This window comes from Phoxinus phoxinus, assembly GCF_949152265.1.
Source record: "Phoxinus phoxinus genome assembly, chromosome: 16".
NCBI classification, from domain to species: domain Eukaryota; kingdom Metazoa; phylum Chordata; class Actinopteri; order Cypriniformes; family Leuciscidae; genus Phoxinus; species Phoxinus phoxinus.
In genome coordinates this window covers 18,974,339-18,998,415 of record NC_136891.1, presented here as the reverse complement: position 1 = coordinate 18,998,415, position 24,077 = coordinate 18,974,339, and the positions used below count along the sequence as shown (strand labels likewise).

The 24,077-nt window shown below is 36.8% G+C and overlaps 1 protein-coding gene across 1 annotated transcript in view; it reads left to right on the top strand.

Annotated features, from left to right (window-relative positions):
• The window catches only part of nrxn3b (neurexin 3b), a 346,388-nt gene that overhangs the window by 149,069 nt on the left and 173,242 nt on the right, over positions 1 to 24,077 (top strand). Inside the window, 8 exon segments of the mRNA XM_079583552.1 lie at positions 942 to 1,052; positions 1,055 to 1,144; positions 3,222 to 3,248; positions 7,863 to 7,982; positions 8,093 to 8,474; positions 12,517 to 12,707; positions 12,803 to 12,976; positions 15,975 to 16,094. Of these exon segments, the coding sequence (XP_079439678.1) occupies positions 942 to 1,052; positions 1,055 to 1,144; positions 3,222 to 3,248; positions 7,863 to 7,982; positions 8,093 to 8,474; positions 12,517 to 12,707; positions 12,803 to 12,976; positions 15,975 to 16,094 (1,215 nt within the window).

The following is a 24,077-nucleotide window of genomic DNA, read 5'->3' as shown; positions in this document are numbered from 1 at the left end:
GACCTCATGACTGAAGCAACACATCTGCGCCAGTCATTCTCAACTGTCCCTTTAAATTATATTTTACCAGAAAAACTTCTGTAACAGCTTATAACTGCAAAATAATGAACAAATTGTGCCTAAATTAATGATGTTTTAATATTGTAATGTCACAATTGTAATGGAATCCTCATAAACCAAAGAACGCAACGACACCAACAAAATAATGTCAAAATGCTGGTCTTGGCGAGTAAACATATTCACTTATTCACGTAAACACAGTTATGTTTTAAGTTAACTTAACCAGACAATTGCTGTCACCAGAATTGTAAGGGTAAATACTATATATATATATAATATATATATATATATATATATATATATATATATATATATATATATATATTTATATATATATTTAGCACTATAATAATTTATTTTTTACAGAGTCATTTATTTATTTATTTTAAGTAATTTAATGTCATCATTTATTTTTTTCATGAAAATTTTCCTCCCACTTTTGGTCCTTAAAATGAAAAACATTTGTGTTATATGACTTTTACAATCTATTGCTGAAATTTACTCTCGCACATTTTCATTACAGTTACAAACACTTTTCCGAGTGGGCACTAAATGTGCCGCCATTTATAAATTATATCACCTGTTACAAAAAATGTGTAAAGGCCTTTTCACACAATTTCTGATGTGACTAATAAAACGAAACACATTCATAAGCATGTTTTCATATCAAAACTTTTGTACTTTTGTTGGTATGAACAACTAAATTTAAAGTTAAAGTTTGATATTTCGTACTCAAGTGTGAAAGACTTCATAGAAACGCATTGTTGTGTTTAAATCACTGAACACATTTGAATTGACTTGATGTGAATAAAGTCCAGTTAAAGTACTCTTTGCAAGATCTTTTGATCTTTATTTATTGTGTGTGTCTGTTTTCTCCACAGAGGCGTCTATCCTAAGCTACGATGGCAGTATGTATATGAAGGTGGTGATGCCGACGGTAATACACACAGAAGCAGAGGACGTGTCTCTGCGGTTTATGTCCCAGCGTGCTTTTGCCTGTTGATGGCTGCCACATCACGTGAGTCCGCAGACACACTGCGACTAGAGCTGGACAGCGGCCGTGTCCGACTCACCGTCAATTTAGGTATTGTATTCCGCTATATTTGACATTCTCTCTCTCTCTCTACCATTCTCTCTTCCTCGATCTTCCGTTATTTATTATATTTGCAAGTTACTGGATGTTATCATCTCTCTCACACTACAACTAAACTGTTGTTGTTTTGTTGATCTGCATGGATTGCTCCAGTTTGTTTTTCGTTCTCTTGCTTTTGTCTGCGGGTGATGTGGACCGACGCGCTCTCTCATCACTGTCTCACGTAACCTCTGACCTCATGACTGAAGCAACACATCTGCGCCAGTCATTCTCATACACATGCTCATTGATTTACTCGCATTGGACAAACAATGGTTTACAAATCTGAGTAATTCGATTATTTAAAGTCTTTTTAAAATGAAAGCAGCATTTATATTAGGGCTGGGCGGTATAGCTAAATCTATCTATCTATCTATCTATCTATCTATCTATCTATCTATCTATCTATCTATCTATCTATCTATCTATCTATCTGTCTGTCTGTCTGTCAGTCTTTTTTTTTGGTAAAAAAAGATAATCAAGTTGTTTTTCATGTTGTTTTTACAAAATGAAAACAAGAAAGAATTTAAATAACTTTAATTTAAAGACTTCAATAGGACAATACATATAATAAACAACTAAATATAACTAAATGCAGTCTGAGAAATTATTCTATTTTGCATTTTTCTAATTTAATAAAAATTGTGTCCACCCTAATGATAAACATAAAAGATTTATCAAAAAGTTCTTTGTAAACTTTTTGACACAAGGAATGGGTGTGAAACTGGATTACTGGCACAGACAAGAAACTAAATGGCCAAAAAAAACATGCTAAAGTCATAGTGATATACACATAATACATATAGAATATATCACCCAGCCCTACATATGCTGCGGACAGGACTGTCTCAGTGATACTTCTTTAGTATTTGTGTCTGCTGTTTTTCTTATGGTAAGGTGGTTTTAACAGTCAGGTGCACATCTGTACAACAATTTTTGTCACGTTATCAGGAAAATATGTATCCATCCCCATCCCTCGCTCTTAACGGCATTTATCATGCCTTGTTTAAAGATGGTACTCACCCCTTCAACGGCCTTTAGCCTGCGGCCCTGTAAGCAAACAGCCCGAGACCAGAGCATCCAGCACACCTGCAGCTCGTGGCCACAACACACACACACTCATTTCTACTAACATCCACCCATATGCACACCATGTCCAGATGGAAGAAAGGGCCAGATTATCCACATCTTAAATATATTGCAACATCACAATTAAAAGTAATTTCAGTAAATTCAATAGTCAATTTAATTAGTTTCAGTGCTAAAATTTGTAATTTTCCATTCATACACTTGTACATAACAACCAGAACAGGCAGTATCCATTGCACTAGTTCAGTTATATTGTCTTAATTGAGATGACTGTCTGTTTATTTAATATGAAGAACATGCTACAAGTTTGTGTGGTGCTGGTGCTTTTTGGACCGAGGCTGTTTGCTCCCACTTTTCTGTTGCGGTTGACGGCACATGATAAAAATGGCCATATGGATTCCAGCCCGGATAACAGTTCCAACTATCATAAAAATTCTTAGTCTAATTCTTCTTATAGTTGGTGACCAGTAATTTAAAAGATAATTAACAAAACAAAAAAAAGAAAGACAAAGAATACCGGGTTGATGAATCCATTTGGCTTAAAGCAGGCAGCCATTTTAAATGGATTATTACTATATACATTAAAATCTGTCTAGTCTGGACGCTCAAAATGAGAGACAAAAAGAACCATATTTAGATACAGCCAAAATGTTTAGCATTTTGTAGAAATCTTCCTTAAGAATGGTTTACTTATAATTGTCTCTAGATGTTAAGCTACATGTTAATAATAACACAAATATACACATTTAATAGATACCTTGGATCAAATTGGCAAACCGAGTTATATCAGAAAATATTGTCCAGTATGCTCAAACAGCTGTTGGAAATGGCTGCCGCTTCATGTGCTCGTCCCCAGAAGGTGGTGTTTCTGTTGTTGGATGTCTGCAGCTGTATCCTTGAAGGACGCGATTTCATCTGTCACTTGTTCTTCCCCATCTAGACTGTGGCAGGATAAACTGTAACACCAGTAAGTCTTTATTCAGTTTGTTCTACTCATTTTTTTTAACCTATTGGATTTTTTTTTTTTTTTTTTTTTTTTTTAGATGAATGCTGTAAGAAACTCACTCCTTAGCTAATGAAATTATGTGTTGTTTATTTCCTATATACAGTCAAAGTATTAGCAAATGTTTTAAACAGTGTTGCTAACCTACACTACCTGTTCAAAGTTTGGAATTAATCATATGCATTCTTTATTATAATCTAGGCATATTTTAGATTAATAGTAAAGTCATCAAAGCTATGATATAACACAAATAGAAGTATGGCAAAGTGTTAAATAAAATAAAAAATCTCAAAATATCTTATTTGAATTTCTGCAAAGTTGACACTCTTTGCCCAGAATAACTAGCTTCATGATGTGTATCATGGGATGCTTTTAAAAAGCCCTAAATAACTTATCTCGTGTACTTAACATTTCTCATATACCGCTCCACAGTTCAGACTTTCTTGAAATGTTAAATTTCAGTTTTAGTGTCCGAAACCGCTCCCTATCCACTATATATAGTGCACTACATTAGGTGTCGGACATTTGTTCACTCGTTTATACCCATAATGCACTCTGATTTCCCACTCGCACTATTTCCCAAAATCCAACGTGGAGAGAGCGTGGAAGCGAACGAGCTTGAACGAGAGATAACATTTATCCCACATTTATTTTTATTAATGATTACTTAATTAAAATACATTAAAATATAGAGAGACAATATTATATAGATGAATTTTAAAATTAAATAAAATTATATAAATAAGTAAATATTTTGTTTTATAATATTTATTATTATTAAAAGTTGAATGCGTTTGACTAACAGTAATAAATACATAAAATTATGTACACGTGTTAATGTGTGTTAATTCTTGTTTGCAGACTTAAATAGTATTAATGATTATAAACACAAATTAAGCATGACAAACGGCCTAAGCCTTCAATCAAAGGGTTTTTAAATATACGAGAAAGCTAAATGAATAAAGTCCAAACTTTTGATTGGTAGTGTACATCCTTGTCCATGTTTTATATGCTGTTAAAATGTTAATTTTTAAGCTTTTTGTAATGATGCAGTTTTTAAAAAAAAGTTTTATGCTCTTCTGGAAAAATATAACTGCTCTTACTCATCTAAAAGTCTCCCGTTCCTCATCCCATTCTTTAGCAGAGATTTGTGAGGTTGTTCAACAACACTTTATGAACACTTAATTTTTTTTCCCCAATTTGTTTATTTATTTTTCTTGCTGTGACAATTGAGCACAAATGTCTGGTCTGTAGAAAGTTGTTTTGATTTTATCTTCAACAACCCAGCAATCAGATTATGACAATCTATCGGTTGTTGAAGATAAAATCAAAACATTGAAAACATTGAAAATGTTTAACACAATAAATGTGGCTCAGCTGTGATTGTTTACTTCCGTAAAGCATTGCAAAATACATAATCAAGTTACTATTTCTACGCCCTTAATCAAACATTTATTGTCAATAAAAGTGATTAAATTTAATACTTACATTGGTAACACTACAATAAGGTTTCATTAGTTAACATTATTACACGGCTCTGTGGAAAACTTGATTGGTCAATCGCGCCATCCAGCGGTAAGTTATTCCCAGATAACAACCGCTGAAAACAGAAACACAGGCTCATCCGGGTTACTGGAGTCAGCAGTGCTTTACGCTTGCTAGGAACGTTTTTTCTTTGTGGAAGTTTTGCATTTGGTGAGCTAATAAAATATTAAAACTCCGTTCTAATCAATATTTTGTGTACAGTTATTTAATGATGCCATCCAGTATCGTGGACTCGCTCTCTCTTGTTTCATAAAAATACAGATGCTGCCATTGTTTTGTACACTGTTGGATTGTAAGATATAAACAGGTATGATTTTAAAACAGTTTAATCTCCATAATTATGTATGTTGTGAAATGCTGTGTAATAAGTGGTATGACTGTATACCATATCTCTTAAATGTCCGTCTAGTTTGAACTTGGCGCACTAGCAACTGCTTTCGTGGAAGCTTCGCGTTTAAAGTGCTCATAAAATACTTGGACTCAGATCAATATTTTGCGTCTAATTATTTACTTATGTGGCAAATAGCCGTGTAATAAGCAGGATAATGTACATTATCCCTTAGTTATCTACATAGTTAACATGAACTAATTATGAACTGCACTTCTGCAACATTTATTAATCTTTGTTGATGTTAATTTCAATATTTACTTACACATTATTAAAATCAAAAGCTGTATTTGTTAACATTAGTTAATGCACTGTGAACTAACTCGAACAAACAATGAACAACTGTATTTATATCAACTAATAATTAACAAAGATGAACAAATACAGTAACAAATGTATTGCTCATGGTTAGTTCATGTTAGTTAATACATTAACTAATGTTAACTAATGAACCTTATTGTAAAGTGTTACCGCATTTTTAAAAATGATTATTATTTAGTATTTTATTTATTTTTCTCTAATCAAATGGTGTAACATTAATCAGTTTTTAAAGCTGTTTTGCTTGGTTCATGACATGACACTATATATATTTTATTTATTTATTTCATCTATAGAGAACATGTGAAAAATAGGTCTAGAATCAAGGCAGTGATACATCTGCAGTCACTAACACTCCACTGACGAGTAACAGTTCGATAGTGTTATGTGTGAATCAAAATAGTCTTCCTCAAGGGGGCGCTTGTGGCCTCAGAGCTCCAAATCTTCCATTAAGTCGCATTAAAAACCCAGGAGGTCTCATTGAAGACATTTGTACACTATTAAGTATAATTGTTATAATGAAGGGAAAAGACCGTGTGTCTATATAAATGACAGAGAAAAAGGAGTTTATTGTTAAATGAAAGTAATTTGCTCTCTTAATGTGGTGTAATTGAATTACCGTCATTGCTCAAGTATTACGTCACCATCAACCTTAAACTAACTTAAACTATAAAAACTCTAAACTTGTGTAGATGTGTATAAGCACACAGGGCAGGTCGTTCAGAGAGTCATCTCTGTAGAGCTTGTTTCACTTAAAGGTTGTTTTTTATTAAGCATATTCTCCAATTAAAAGCACAGTGGCTGTAAAGAAAGTGGTGGTAATACAGTGCTGATTAACCATTTTAATTCTACAGTACATTTAAAGGGGCACTTTGCCTCATGCTCGATAATGTGAAGTCTAAAAACTCAATATATTTGAGCAGCTTATGTTAATGGTGCCAAATAAATCTGTACAACAATCAGTGCTTTGGACTAATTCTACTCATTCTTTATTGGTATATTTAAATGAGTGCACTTTTAAAAAAGAAATGCTTACGACTATGTTTGGAGTGGATTACTAGCATATAACACATATAGGGCACATAGCACCACAGATTACCAGCATACTAGTATACTTAAAGGGTTAGTTCGCCCAAAAATGAAAAGTATCCCATAATTTACTCACCCTCAAGCCATCCTAGGTGTATATGACTTTCTTCTTTCAGCCAAACACAATCAGAGTTATATTTAAAAAATCCTGGCTCTTCCAAGCTTTATAATAGCAGTGAATGGTACCATTTTTTTAAGCCCAAAAAAGTGCATCCATCCATCATAAAAGTAATCCATACGGCTCCAGGGGGTTAATAAAGTCCTTCTGAATTGAAGTGATGCATTTTTGCTGTGAAATATCAATAATTATAACTTACATGATTATTATATAATATAATATAATATAATACAATGTATATGTAATTATATTATACTATAAATACAACTTTAGGTGAGAGTAATCACCTCTTGTGGTTCGAACAAATAATGCTAGGCAACAAACTCAAGCTACTCTGACATTTCTCTTCAAAAATTCTTGTTTTAGACTTCTAATTCATGACCGTTGCTTTGTTTTGCTCTATGCTCTGTGCTTCCGCGTTCGTCAATACGTCATGCGTCGGGTCACAGGTCACTCGACCACCAGAACTCGACTCGCGTAACGCCCTTACCGAAAGCCAGTGATTATAATGTATAAAGTTAGAAATATGGATATTTTTCTTGCAAAAATGCATCGCTGTGCTTCTGAAGGTCTTCATTAACCCCCTGGAGTCATATGGATTACTCTTATGACGGATGGATGCACTTTTTTGGGCTTAAAACGGTACCATTCACTCCCGTTATGAAGCTTGGAAGAGCCAGGCTATTTTTCAATATAACTCCGATTGTATTTGGCTGACTTGAGGGTGAGTAATTTATGAGATAATTAAAATTGTTGGGGTGAACTAACCCTTTAACATTTCTGCAGAATGGATATGCTGTTCCACACATACCTCAGCCATACTTTGGTTTTGTTTTATTTTTTGGCCTTTTTCTGAGTAACAGCAGTTTAAATAGTTGATTTGATACTTGACTGACTTATCACTGAATTATTGACTTTCTCAATGTACCTCAATTAAAATATTTTTGTGGTCTAGCATCTTTATGACAGAAGTTTGAAAATGCAAACCAAAAGATTTTTTTTCTCACATACGAGTGTGTGACCTTTACACATGGTATGATTTATTAAAATGGTGAGAAGCCAGAAATTTGATTTGCAATGCTAGTGTGTGTAAACACTAACTGACACACATCATTCTCAGGTAAAGGACCAGAGACATTGCATGCTGGACAGAAAGTGAACGACAATGATTGGCACTCGGTCAGAGTGATGCGGCGTGGTAAAAACCTCAAACTCATGGTGGATGATGATGTGGCAGAAGGTATGAATGCATTATAAACTTAACAGACCCTAAGCATCTGCCCCCTATATAATGCATTATTCCAACACTTACTAATCACTTTACTAAGACCTCCTACTCTTCTTTCACAGGTCAGATGAATGGTGACCACACTCGGCTGGAGTTCAGTAACATTGAGACCGGGATTCTGACAGAACGGCGCTTTGCGTCCACGGCTCCATCCAACTTCATTGGTCACCTGCAAGGCCTGAAGTTCAATGGTCTTTTCTACATCGACATGTGCAAGAACGGGGACATCGAATTCTGTGAGCTAAATGCTCGTTTTGGCATGCGCTCCATCGTGGCCGATCCTGTTACCTTCAAGACCAAAGGAAGCTATCTGGGTCTTGCTACGCTCCAGGCATATAGCACCATGCACCTGTTCTTTCAGTTCAAAACCACCTCGGGTGACGGATTCATTCTCTTCAACAGTGGAGATGGGAATGATTTTATTGCCGTGGAGCTTGTCAAAGGGTGAGTGGAAGAAGAGGGTTCAAAGTATCAGTTTCCAATGTTTACCAAATGGCTATTTTGTTGAGGTTGACGGGTAAGGCTGGGAATCGATCCCATAAAGAATCCATTCTGAGGAGTTGGGAGGAACATGGCTAAAAGTGTGTTCACTTTATAGAATCCAGGGGCCTTATTCACAAAACATCTTCAGGCTAAATTTAAAAGTAGCTCCTACTGTACCGATTTAGGAGACACTCTTAAAAATAATGGGCTTGTCAGTCCTAACTTTTTGTTTTCCAAAAGAGTATTTCACAAAGAATTTTAGTGCTAAAACCAGCTCCTATATCTGTAAAAAGTTAGGGGTAGTTAAGAGGACTCCAAAGTCACTAAATCACAAACAATCCTAAAATGGCTATTGCTGGCAATCCGCCTTAGCAATCTGCCCACATACACTGAACACCATTGAGGCAATAGGCTATAAGCCTTGGGTGCTGAGCCTTTTCTTCTTCATAATAATAATGTTAATAATGCATTTTTTTTATAATGCGCTTTTCTTAAGCCGGGGACACACTTGTAACGACTGTAAGGCCGATTATGAATGTAATTTGATAATTACGACTGATCATGCCAAAACGTGCCAGAGACCGTTGCGTTCAGTCAGTGTTCACAGTCGATGTTTTAAAATCTGCTGCAGTCGTTGGAAACAGTCTGTAAGTCTGTTCGGTTCAGTCTTAGAATATTTCAGCTAGTCGTTAAGTGTGTCCCCGGCATTAAACCCAACGCGCTACAGTAAAATAAAATAAAAAGCATACAAAAGTAAACTAAAAACAACCTTAAATAACTGTGTCTTAACCAACGTTTTAAAGTGTCCCAAAGTTGATGCATTTCTGACGGTGAGAGGGAGCTCATTCCATAACTTGGGGACTTTAAATGAAAAAACTCTTTCCCCCAAGGTCTTAAGTTTACATGAAGGCTGATGAAGTAAAAGAGAGTTGGTAGAACGGAGATGAAAAAGGTGTGTATAAACTAACAAGATCGCAAAGATGCGCTGGTGCAGTCTCATGTAGTGCTTTATATGTTCAAAATAGAATTTTTAAATCACTCCTACCATTAATAGGAAGCAAGTGCAATATGTTTCCGAGGAGAGGAGCAGCAGAATTTTGGATATACTGTAGGTTGCTTAGAGATTTAGTTGGAAGGCCGGAGAACAAGGCATTACAATAATCTAACCTAGACGTTATGAAGGCATTTATAAACCTTTCTGCATCAGCAAAAGAGAGAAAAGGTGTAAGTCGTGCAATGTTCCTGAAATAGTATGAGGCGGTTTTTGAAATGTGTTTTATGTGTGCATCAAATGTTAAATGATGATAAAAAATGACACCAAGATTACGCACCATTCTAGAATCAACAACCAAACTAATGTGATCAGCCTTGCGAGCAGCCGCCACTGTACCGATAAGCTTCAGTTCAGTTTTGGAGCTGTTCAATTCCAGGAAGTTTTTCTGCATCCAGATTCTAATCTCTAATCTCTAATCTCATAAAATATTTTGATTTATAGATTTTAATCTGCGATGGCATAACATAAATGTTCATTTATGTACATGCGTAAAACATCAAGTTTGGCCCGATAGCCTTATGGGCAGCTCTAGTGACCCGAGTTCGAGTTCCAGCTCGTGGACCTTCCCAATTGACCGTTGATTAAATCCTCCCATGTTAATCTACTAACTCTCCTGACTGCTTTGTCAGACAAAATGGTGGATGGTGAAGTATGATTGGGCAGATTGCCTGTCAATCAAGCTCCCTGTGAATGGTCAATTCCTGTCTACTCATTGTCCTATCATGATAAAAAGGCAAAAACGCCCAAAATAAATAATGAAAATAATGTCATATTACCTGTGGCAATTGTTTCACGGGTTCACACTTAAAAATGTTTGAACAGTAAAAGAGTTAAAAAAGCATATTTAGCGTGTTCTCCGATGGGATCGAGGGCTCCCGAGCTCTGAAAGCCCAAACCCAGAGTTCTCCCCCGTTTCCCCGGCTGGGAATAGGAGTTCTTAGTGGTAAGATACAATGTTCTGTGAATACGGCCCCAGATGATCAAACTACTACATGGCCCAGAAGACCTCGAATAGCTTGGGGAAATTGATTCATTCCAATGATGCATATCTTTTGAATATGTTCACTGAAATGATTTGTTCATGTTTGTACATCATTACATAAGTAGGAGGAAAAGCTAGGAGTGGGTATTTTGTTTCAGCTTAGTGACACAAATCTTTTAAAACTGTCCATCAAACAGATTTGCTCTCATCAGCAAGTGGCGACCAGTGAGTGAGAGAAATGATAATACTGATGACCAAAACACCATATCAGCACTGAGTTAAAAACGATTGATCAACATGAAACGAGAGTTAAGTGAACAAAAGACCACCATGCAAATGTTATATTACAGAGGATTTCACCTTAGCTTCCAGAGGGATCTCAGACTTGTAATAAGATGTTTAAAAAAAGTCTCAAATTGACTTGATTAATATTGATGAAAAAACTGAAAACAGAATCAATTCAAAGTTCTGCAATTAGCCAACCCTATTAAGCTGTACTTTCAACATTAATGTTTTATTGTCATCAACATGCATTTATTTTCTGTTACTAATACCAAATAGGTTTAAAAGGTATCTCTTAAAATATAATTAATTAGACCAAGTTGTAATGCGAAAAGAATCATCAAAAAGTAAAACGTATAAAATCTAAATGTTTTAGTTTACTATCTCTCATATTGTGCACAAATCATCAGCAAACATTCTGAAGAAAAATACCTTTGATTTGTTTTGACAATCTTTCATCAAAGTACTAAATTGTTATGCTTGGGAAACTTTTTTTTTTTTATGTAGGACTGTGCGGGCAGAGAAAAAATTATGTTGACCCATTAAAACCAAACCTACTTTATTTGATCAAATCAAGGTTGGATAAAAGCGAGTCCCACTGTAATGGTGGCTGTTTTAGTAAAAACATGACGTTGGATCCAAATGCAGCATATGGTTTATTAAAACATGATAACAGAAGTAAATCCAGGCCGGAATAAGATAAATCAAAACAACAGGAACTAAAACAAACACCCGTTGGATGAAGCCGCTTTCAGTTGCTCCCCAGGTAAGATTGAGATTAGTTTGAGCAAACTTTGTTTTTTATAAAACTCAAGAAGATGGATTGGTTTTAAGCGGGTTTTATTCTTGGTTTGAGATCAGTACAGTAACCTGGACCTTCAGTGTACAGTGACATGTATCTGATGCAATAAAGCCAATTGAAGCTGTATTTCTTGCTTCAAATTAAAGCAGTTTAGAGTTAAATAATTTTAGAGACAAATTTGCCCATGCAAATTGGCTGTTTGCTGCACGTCACACTTTAAGGCCCTCTTTTAAACTAGGTTGAATTTATATGGGTTTGGCAACTCCAAACCTACTCTGAAATTCACAGTTTGTTCAACTTGCTTCATGCAAAAGACAAAGAACGAGAGGAACACTGGGGTAGTATTTATACACAAGATAACAATGAGCTGATGAGGAAAACAATACGGAGTCTTTTTCATTTCTTCATTCTGTCACCTGATGGAGTTTGGGTTCATTGCCACTGTCACCTTTGGCTTGCTTAGTTGGGGACACTTAATTATAAAATATAATAATAATAAATTGAATTTAAAAAAACTATAATATAATTCTTCAATATATATTCAACAAGAAAAACTACAAAGAACTACAAAACATGGTGCAGAACAGGAAATAACATAAAAGTCCACACAAGACAGGGAAACACAGGCTGGGATTGTGACATGAATGGTTAGCGTTGTCCATCTAAATGCTTGATCCTCTTGGTCTGTGGCCTGTCCTCTAGTAGAATATAAAACCTCTGCCTCTTTAAAACGAGTGTCCTCTCTTATGGTCTGATAGAGAAGCCTCTCAGTTGATCATCTGAGTTTGCTTCAGTGTGTACTTAGGCGGAGTGTTCTTTAGTGAAGTGCACTTGGATGGATTTGGGACGTGGAGCTCAGTGTGTGTGTGTGTGTGTTTGTCAGGTATATCCACTATGTGTTTGACCTGGGAAACGGACCAAGTCTTCTGAAGGGAAACAGCGACAGTCCTCTTAACGACAACCAGTGGCACAATGTGGTGATCACTCGAGACGCCAGCAACACACACACGTTAAAGGTGGACGCCAAGTCTGTCAGCCAGGTGGTCAACGGAGCCAAAAATCTGGACCTGAAAGGTCAGCTTGAGCTTTTTATGACATTTTTGATTGTACGTTTGACATTTAAAATATCAAAACATGTATTTGAGTTGTCTTGTTCCACTCTTTTGCAGGTGATCTGTTTGTGGCCGGTCTAGGGCCCAACATGTACCAGATCCTGCCGAAGCTGGTGGTGTCTCGTGAGGGTTTCCAGGGCTGCTTAGCCTCCATGGATCTCAACGGCCGTCTGCCCGACCTCATCAATGACGCTCTGTTCCGCAGCGGGCAGATCGAACGGGGCTGTGAAGGTATATGTGATTCATCACACCTCATTGTGGGACTTTACAGTGTTTAAACCATTCAATTCAAACCTGATTTAACCTCTACACGTGTTGTTTTGTCTTTCTAAATCGTATATATTAACCAGATTTTTGCATTGTGTTGATTGTTTTATTGAACTCTTGTTTTGCTGATATGCTGAGAGCCTCTGTAACCACTAGATGGCACCTTAACCAAAGGCCTGTTAACAGTAGTTACCAGTAATGTATGATGTTTCCACAATCTTTTTATTACAGATTTAAATTGGGTACATTTGTTTAACTGTAGAAAATAATTTAAATTACCTCATCATTACCCCTGCCTTACTAAAATTATTACCCATGTTACTCTCTCTTTATCCTTCATACATTTTTCCTCTCTCTCTCTCGGCTGACCATCCTCCACTAACCAACCCTTTTTTATGATCCAATTCTTTCTGAAATTTCCTGCTAACAAAGTTGGTTTCACCAAAGCTGACCTGCAAGGTAGAGGGTTTGACCTTTTCACCTCATTCACACGCACCTGGCTGAAAGTTGCACTGAGCTTTAACATTAATGTTTCTCCACAAAACAAATACTAAAACACCAGAACACGGCCAAACTATCTATCTATCTATCTATCTATCTATCTATCTATCTATCTATCTATCTATCTATCTATCTATCTATCTATCTATCTATCTATCTATCTATCTATCTATCTATCTATCTATCTATCTATCTATCTATCTATCTATCTATCTATCTATCTATCTATCTCTATCTATCTAATCTATCCATCTATCCGTCTGTCTGTCTGTCTGTAATCTGTCTGTCTATCTACAGTATCTATCATCTATCTATCCTCTGTCTGTCTTTCTATCTATGATCCGTCTGTCTGTCTGTCTATCATCTATCTATTTTCTGTCTTTCCATCTATAATTCGTCTGTCTGTCTGTCTTTCCATCTATAATCCGTCTGTCTGTCTGTCTATCATCTATCTATTTTCTGTCTTTCCATCTATAATTCGTCTGTCTGTCTGTCTGTCTGTCTGTCTGTCTGTCTGTCTATCTCTCTATCTATATATCTATCTATCTATATATATGTCTGTCTATCTCTCTATCTATCTATCTGTCTGTCTGTCTATCTCTCTATCTATCTATCTGTCTGTCTGTCTGTCTGTCTGTCTGTCTGTCTGTCTATCCTCTGTCTTTCTGTAATCTATCTGTATGTCTGTTTGTCGCATTAAAATTATAGAAAGTTGCAGCATTTTCTACGTTTATTTAATCGCTGACCCGTGCAGTAGCTGAGGGGAACTAATAATAAATCCAAACTCTATAAATATCCTCCTTAAGAACCTTCCAGCTCAAAGCTTTCCACGGAAGGCACATCAAAATCAAGACATTGTCTAGTGTCCCGCTGTTCTACGGCAATTGGCCACAATTCTCTCCCTTACTGAAGCATTTTAATGGATGTTTTGGCAATTACTCATTTATATTGTGTCGAGTGCATCCAAGAGTGGTTCAGTAGGGGAATCATTAGAGGCGGAAAGCAGCAAGAGAAAAGAAAGAATTCTTCCATTGCTTCCCCGACTCAATAAAAGCACTTTCAGCCAGAGGACACTTTCATACATCCGCACTCGGGGCTTCGCTCTTTGTTTTGAATGCATGTTTTTCTGTTTGGTTATTTTTGTGATCTGAGCTGCTGGAATTGACTTGTCAGTATGGCTTGAATGAATTTGGATTGAGCGTAAACAGAATTGTTTGCATTCATTCAGTAATTGTCTATAATGAAGTGTGGAATGTGAACACATTTTGAAAAGTGAAATGTGAGAAGATGGTGTATTCACATCGCAAATCACTTTTCTTCTTCTTCTTTTTCTTTTTTTCCTATCAGTGTTTAGCATTTCTGTTTTGTGTCTTGAAATGGATTTGTCATTGATATATGAGATATATCTGAGATATTCTTCACTGCAAAAAAAAATATATATTTTTTTGTTGTTGTTGTCTTGTTTCCAGTGAATTTATACATAATCATAAAACAGTAGGCTATACTTCCGGTTAATATATTTTGAGTTGAGTTGCTCTGGCTCATGCATCATTTTAGATTCTCACTATTAACTAACTATTAATTATTACTTTTGCCTCAATAAGCTCCTAATTACTACTTATCAATAGTTAGTAAAGTAGTCGTGCAGAATAAGACATTAATATGTGCTTTATAAGTACTAATAAACAGCCAACATCTTAGTAATATGCATACTAATGAGCAACTAGCTAATAGCTAAATTGAAAAAAGGGCAAAACTATTTCCATTCTTCTGTCAAACCGGGATCAGGCAAGAAAATGAGGCAAGGCTAGGTGGATCTAATTGCATCACATTAATATACAAAAGCAAGACAGTAATCCAACAACATAATTCACAAAAGCAAAAACACTTTGCTAACAGTGTGCTAAGCTAACACAACACAAACAACAACAATTCACCCGAATTACCTAAAAAAGAAACAGGTGTGAGTAATCAAAAATCATGGGAACCAATGATGAAACTGAAACTGAAACAATAACAGAATGTGACATCTTCAGCTATAGATTTTATGCTTACGTATATTAAATCTGATAATTACACTGTAAAATAAAACACCTTAACATAGTGTAATCGGTTTACTGTATCAAACAAAACTTGCCAATGATGCAAATCCCTCTGCTGCCTAAATTAATTTAACTGGTTTTAAGGAGATGTAAATATTTTTCCTGGAGAAACAAGGCCAACATACAGATGTTTTCTATTTTGTTTTGTTTGTTTGCTTGTCTGAATGTTCCACCACTACTACAGTGTGGTTCTGTATTCAGGACGGATACGCCACCATGAATCTGTTTACCCAGCGTTGATGCTGACCCGTGAATGACCTTGCATGCATTCTGGTCTTGCTGTGCTGTCTGTGACAGAGATGCCTGTTGAAATGTGTCATTACTATTGACTCACACTGTTCCTGTCTCCTCCACGTCAGGGCCCAGCACTACATGCCAGGAGGATTCGTGCGCCAACATGGGTGTGTGCATCCAGCAGTGGGAGAACTTCACCTGCGACTGCTCCATGACCTCGTACTCCGGCACCCAGTGCAACGACCGTGAGTGACCCCATTACACTTTCCTACAGCTGGTTGTGGCATCACACGCATAAAGATACACAGTTTCTGGGGTAAGGGGGTTTGAACACGATCGGATCAGATTTTCACTACACTATTATCGCGGGCCAATCTGCAGTAGGGGGCTTGTCCATTTGAAGAAAGACTGTAGAAAGAGAGATGCCTGAGAGACATTACAAAAGAGAAAGGTCAGAGGAATATCATTGGAAAAAGAAAATTTATGATTAGGCGAGAACTTTAGGACCTGTGTTAATATTAGAAAAGTTTTCCAGCGCTGGAGAGACTGAAGCAGGAAGGCCTGAAAACGGACGCCGAGATTGAGTTGTTTCTGCTCCATACATGAGTAACATTGGGTTTACAGAACCAAGATATGCTGTTGTTGTAATATTAGTTCTAGTAACGGGAGTTTGCTGCTGCTGGCGACTAACAGCCAACTCGTGCTTTTATATACGTACTCTTGTGTACTATATGTTAAATTTTTGTTCTTCCTTGTTATCGTTCATCAATAGGAATACGACGCCTATCACTGTATACATATATAAGCTCCTTCAGTATTATCAGCAACTATCGCGTTTCTCAGGAGCGAATTACCCTCCTCCATCCCCAGCTCCTCGTCTCATCCAGTCAGGATTTGGCATTCTGATTCCCCTTGAATCAAAATAAATTCTCGAATTATGTTGTACTTTAAAATCTTTAATTAATGATATCTGCAATACATTCATGTTGGTTCTGTTCTGTTTCCCCTAAGGGGGGTTATCATGATAGGCTGCATGGATGCGCAGGGAGTTCTCGCCCAGAACGGAACCATACCGCCAATCCAAACTATATGCTAATGTCAATCCTATTTGTCCTGACAGAACTATGATAAAGAGACATCAACTCTTGTATTCGTTGTTTTTTGGGGGCGGAGCAATGAAGGGAGGGATGTGTTCGTTTGGGTTGATTTCAGATATCAACAGTGTTTCTCAGAAAGTGCAAGTGCACCTTTAAGTGCAAGTTTTGCAGCGCCATATATAACATTATAATGAGAACACTATTGTAATGGCATGTTCTTTGTGCTTCAGGTGCTCGTTTTAACAGGAATTATGCATCTGACTAGCACAGTCAAGTTCACTTTTTTGCATGTTTTTGTTTTGTTGCCCAAAATTCTGTGATTGGTTGAACGAATAAAAAGAAGTGGTTGAATGTAATAGGGTCTGAACCATTAAAAAGACCCATTTGACAAGTGCTTTATGTTGATTTCATAGTGAAACAGGAAAATTGTAATATATTCTATTTCGGATGTGGCGTTTTCTTTTTTTTTTCTTTTTTTTTTGCTATTAATGATTTTGAAGTTTATGTGCTTTTTAGTGTTGTACATTTTAAATGTATATGGAATCTCTTAATGAGATGTAAACAAGTAGAATCGGTTAGTGGCTTTACATCCTTTGTGGTTCCTGGAACAACATGCACACAAATCATCGCCCTCTATTTTAAATGGGGTGGAGTTAAGGGCTGTGACTGGCTAATAGAAATATTGCCCCAGGAACAACAAAGGATGCTGATCCAGGACAATGTCCTACTTTTGTAGAAGTGTTTTGAGTGAGTGAGAGATAATGGAATGACAGTGAGGAATGTGTGGTCCATCTATCCAGTCAGCAGATTAATAGGCTGTGAGCAGTTGTAATGAGGTGCAGTAAATGTTCAAATGTCAAATTAGCCCAGCAGCCTCTCAAACATACGCAGAAATCCTTCTCCTCTAACTCTGTCTCTCTTTTCATTTCTCCCTCTCTTTTTCTGTCTCCATAAATGAAGAATAAGTTGGCTTCTGTTTCTTTAATGATGTCTCCCATGTTTAACCTCCGGCAGTTATACGCCGTTTCATCACTCTGACATTTCTAATCATAGAGGCAAATTCAATTTCACCCCTCAAATGGGCTCTTGAGCTTGCAAGACAATTCTATGTAGGGTCACGGCAGTTACAGCGAGTGCCACAGCCTTGTAGACTCATCATTTTAAAGCCAAGATCATTCATAAGTGAAAAGTTTGTGTTCTTGGAATAACACATTAATAAGAAATTAAAGATACATTTTCTTGCCAGGTGGCAATTGCCGGTTTTGGAGTGTATTTGTATGTGCATGTTTTTTGTATCCATAATTAAGCTTGACTAATTAATCTTTTAATTATCCATACTTAATGAAGCATAACCGAGCTCTATTGTTCTGGAACAATGGAGAATCATTTTTTTTTATGAAATTCTGCTCTTCAAAAATCTTCCTCACTGTTTGCTCACTAAATCTCACGATTGTTTTATTTGTGAAAACAATATATATATATATATATATATATGTAATAGAGTGTATACAGTTCAGAAAGTAGTATTCTTGCATAAAAAAAAAAAAGAAAAAAAAAATATATATTTTTTTTATGAATATATATTCTTACATAAAAGTAGTATTCTTACATAAAAAAATAAAAATAAAAAATAAAAAAAATATATATATATATATATTTTTTTTTTTTATGTAAGAATACTACTTTCTGAACTGTATACACTCTATTACACACTACATACTATTTTACATACACTTATTTTCAATTTCCAACTAAATTTTAGTAATTATTTTTGTAAAAATTACCTTAAATTAACTAGACAACTAATGAGTGAACATAAAAAAAATCTCAACTGCAATTATTAATGGCTCATTTGTCCCACGCATGAGATAGAAGGTCAAGTTGAGCAGACTGTGAGTTGAGAGTCTGTGCAGTGTGCTTTTTGGGATACTGCACAGTGTGCATTGTGGCAAATGTAGCATGTCGTCTGTCTACGCCGACTTTACATACTTTTAATTGAAAAAATTGTTATAGCACTATTCCAAACATATCATCTAGATGGCAGCAATGCGCCTGGCAAGCCAACACTAGCATGCAGTGCAGGATCAAACTGGAACACGATCCCCAGAGCATGCAATCACTTCTGCTTGTATTTCCATCACTGTCTTCATCTTTTGCCAAACACATGTTCACAGACACATGCACAAACACATGCACACACTCACACACACCACGCGTCAAAAGCTCCTCCTCTCTCTTTCGAACATAAACGGTCCAAATTGTAAGTGGGCATATGATGTCTTTACTCTGTTTGACATCCAGAAACACAACGACACACCATACGATGCCAAAGACCGGCACACTCCACAGCAGAACAGGGGCCAGTGGTGTTTGTGGCCAGAGAAAGAGCGCTGCGTGAGGGTGATTCTAATTAGCGGCTGTCGTTGCCCCTGCACGCTTGTGGGAGAAAGAGCACACGGAGCAGCCTTTAATAACTCAAATCCGACTCAGTCCAACAGACAGACAGCCTAAATGAATCAGGTAGACAGACAGGCAGAGAGAGCGAAAATGAGAACATTGTGTGTGTGGTTAAAAATGGTGGATGCAGTCCGTAACCTAGATTTCAGCTGCAGGTTTTTAAAGCGTTTTGTTTAAGCCAGAAGCTTTCTTCAGTTTTTTGTTTGTGGTTTTTTTTTTTTTTTTTTGGTCCGTGTTCATAAATCCTTCTATTGTGTTACGCTGAAGTCGGAGAGAATAGAAGGTGAATACGGCAGCGTATTCATCACGCTAGCCGAGCAACACAACAGAAACGCTCAGCTAAGCTCCAGCAGACACCTCAGCCTCCAGGGCACCGTCTTCAGCCAACTCAACACCTATTTATGAAGACCACAATACTCCTGCGACACCCTCCATGGCATTGCTTAGCCACAGTGTGTGTGTGTGTGCGTGCTAATAAGCTAAATTTGCTAACAGTGTGATTCATTCCAAGAGAAATGCTAGATTCATTGTTTTGTTCTACAGTCAACTCCTCCCCCTTCCATCTTTATCATTATCCCTGCTTTTAATTTATCCCAAGGACGTTTGAGCTATAGGCTCAATCCACAACACTGACCGAGGCAATTACTCAACTTGCGTAATTGAATTAGCACATTCTCTCCGTTATTTGTCCGCCTCCTCTCGCAAAGGTCGCGGTTTATTGTTTATGAGGGGTTTGAGAGGCATTGTGCATACGCACACTCACACTCTCAACAAATCATAGAAACATAGGGAGAGTGAATCAGTTTAAGTTGGCATTGTAATCGTTCAGAGCAATTTGCAATGAATCTCATTGTCCGGCTGTAATCCTGCTGACAGTCCAAATATGCTTGATCGATTTCCTTCGAAAAATGCTGTTTGCTTTAGTGCTGGTTATTACACAAAATCAAATTCCACAATATTAAACTCTCAGCTTAAGAAAACCGAAGGAAAAAAAAATGTAAGATTACTTCAGTAATGCCCTCAAGCATGTGTTTACCTGCTTTGTCTCTATATTAACAAATTCTAAATAAAATGGGAACCCTCCCAACTGTCCATTAACCAAATGTAAGGGTTATTAACCTAAAAGCAAGTTTAATTAGTTACATTTAAAACCATTTTCTAACAATAATCAGTAAAAATGAAGTGTAATGTTAACAACACTGGATATTAAATGGATACTCCACCCAAAAAAAATGGAAAAAAATATAATTATCTCATAATTTAGTCCCATATGTGTATGGCTTTCTTTCTTTCTTTCTTTCTTTCTTTCTTTCTTTCTTTCTTTCTTTCTTTCTTTCTTTCTTTCTTTCTTTCTTTCTTTCTTTCTTTCTTTCTTTCTTTCTTTCTTTCTTTCTTTCTTTCTTTCTTTCTTTCTTTCTTTCTTTCTTTCTTTCTTTCTTTAGAAAAATAATCTGTCCCTGTGAGTCTGTCAATGTTGACGCTTCAAAATCCATGCAAAACGAACATGATGGTAATCAATGCGACCCTAGTTGATGAATCAATGTGTTCTGGTGCAAAACAATAGGCGTGTGTGAAAAAATACAAATGTTGTAAACTTTTTAAACTATATACCATCACTTCTTGCCAGTCGTCAAAAGCAGGTTCATGAGTTCACGCTAGACGTAAACCTAAGTACATTGTGAAGCGTGCGGTAAACGCGTTGTAAAACTTGTTAGTGAAGTTATGCAAAAGCACAGAAAACTGTCAAGTCTCACTGGTTGATGGTTTGTAGTTTTAAAGGTGGTTCCACCTTTAAAGTCCACCTGGTTCATATGTGATCATGAAACAACAATGGATGTTCAGGGGCCCCTGTTTTCTTCTGTTGGCACCCTAAAATTGGAACTCTTCATTACAAATTGGGGTCTAGTACATTCAGATATGAAACAAACAGGACGGGGAGTGTCTTGCCATTTGGGGTCCATGTAAGTCTAGGGCCCCGGAGCCCAGTCGGTAATCTTGCCCTGCCAGCAAGCTTTAATAATGTGATGTATTTCATCTTGTAGATGCTGTGATGGTTTGAGCTATGCTCCCCAGACTCATTTAAGTTTAGACTCAGCATCTGCTGTTGCACTGAGGTGTGATGGAGATGTCCAACACCTCATTATTCACGATTGAGCTGTGGGCGAGAAACGCCCCTGAAAGAGCTACCCAAGGCCCTCTCTCTCTTCTGCGTCTCAAGTGAAATAAGGGCAACACATTTTTACGGCTGGACATTTATAACCCTCAGCATATGTACCTGGGAGTCCCGCCTCTCCCTCCAGCACATGAATAATGCATGAGGCTCCTACATAAAACATGCTGGGTGAAGGCAAACAGGTGTTCATGTGCCCCTGTTCTCTGGGATCCTGTTCTGGTTCAGTGTCAGTCACAGATGGGAAGGAAACCATGCCAGCTAGCTTCAATCAAGAGATTTTGCTTTTCTATGGCCGTTTCTGGAAGAGATCCTTCTCACCACATCGTCATGGAAAACAGGGCTTCATCCAGCCACAAGGAAATGTAATATTATGTCTGAGAGGCAGTGCTTTCATGGTGCAAGCAGAAGCTCTTGTGCTTTGATGCTAAATGACAGTTAGCGCAGCACTTTGCGGCGAGTGAGGCTTCTTGTTGGTGCTCTAGGGAGAGCAGCGTTACCCCATCAAACAGATGCTATTACACCCACGCGCAAGCTTGCAAGAACCTAGATGTCTCTATTAAAACCAAATCTTTCAGACGTGATGTGTAACAAAGTGCAGACTCACCGTCGATCGTTGGAGAAAATGAATGCTCTTCCCTGTAATGCCGTTACATTCTCATGCACCATGATGATATGTTAAGGATTTAAGAATCAGTCAAAAATGAACATTCTTTCATTATTTACTCACAGTTGTGTCATTGAAACCCATATGCTTTTATTTTTTCAGTGAAACTTGAAAGCAGAACATTTTAAAGAATCTTCTCAGAGCCATTCCTATTTTTGTCCTCTTTACAGACATGTTCACTATTAATGTTGCAGTCATAGTGAACATGTCTGTAAAGAGGACAGAAATACCATACACTGATGAGACATTATTTTATTTTCCCCCTTACTCAAAGCTACTCCATGGATTCAGAAGATTTTTAATACAGCACGCTACTTTTATAATACATTTTCAGTGTTTAGAACCTGTCAAATGTGGTCAATATGAACTGTAATACAGTATATGTGTATATGGAATGATGTTTTTTTCAAAAAGTTGTACTTCTACCGAAAAAAAACAAAAACAAATGGGTTTGTCAAAACATGAAATGATGGCAGAATTTTTTGTTTTCTGGATTTCTTTAGGTGAAGCTCTAGAGGGCTTTCACATTACAGCTCTTGTGGAAGAGTGGGAGAGCACTGCTGATATTCTTGTTTGAAGATTATTTTCTCCATATACCGGAAGCCTGACCTCAGCTTTACCTACATTTAGAGCAGAGATAATACTTACAGACGCTCACCTCTAAACCAGCAGCCTCAGTGAAAGAGACGTTTGTGGCTGCGTGTAGAGATAAGAGCAGATCTGCCACGGAAAGTCTGCAGAGGCTTGAGAAGAAGGAACATGATTGAATCAGTCACATTACGAAAACGGAAGGAGCGCAGATCATCCATCTGCTTTTTACAGCCCCGTGACCTTGAAGCAATGAGGAGGGTTTTTTTTTGCTCTGGTGTTTTCTGACAAACATACAGGCATCCATCAACACAGGACACAGGTTCCTGCATTCCAGGGTTGGGCAGAATCTAGAATTGAATATCTATCTTCCTTTCGCTGAGTGTAAATCTGAATCAATTTTGGCATGTTGAATTTGAAATGTAGTGACAAAAAATGTAATACTGATTTGCAATTGAAAAACATTCACAGTCACACAACGAAGTCATTTCATTAGTCCAAATCAAGTTTTACAGCAAAACGTCTATAATTATCATTAATTTTGATTACCTATGCATATTTTTTCCAAATGTACAATACACTTTTCTCTACTGATTTGATGGGAACAATTGTAACAATTTACAATTTAAGTTAAAAAAAATAACAACGCACATCCGAGGTTGTAATCCTGCCATGATACGAAGCATCAAAGGCTCAGAGTTATTTATGCTTGAGCACCAAATCAGCATATTGCAATGATTTCTGAAGGATCATGTGACCCTGAATACTGGAGTAATGATGCTGGAAATTAAGCTTTGCCATCACAGGAATAAATTACAATTAAATTACAGTTCTTTTAAATTGTAATATTATTTTACAATATTACTGTTTTTACTGTATAAATGTAATAAATCTAACTCTGCCTTTAAAAATGTTCTTTTGTTATTTCTAGACTACCTGAAAGTCTCTGAAGATAGTTGGTAAGAAGTTGTGAAGGTATTGCATGAAGATCACGTCACACGCTTTGCATTGATTCTATTGATCGTGGCCGCTGTCCAGCGACGATATACTTTATTTATGTATGTCTACCAGTTTTGAACCTCTCACAAGGATACTCAAAATATAATTGGCTCGCACATATAAAGTAACTTTTGCCACAATGGTTTTACGCGAATGTCCCCTCAAGTTGCTGTCGGTATGAAATCAATAGGCATCATTTTTATGCTCAAGGCCTTTTTTGTCCTTAATTGATGTACTTCAAATGCATGGA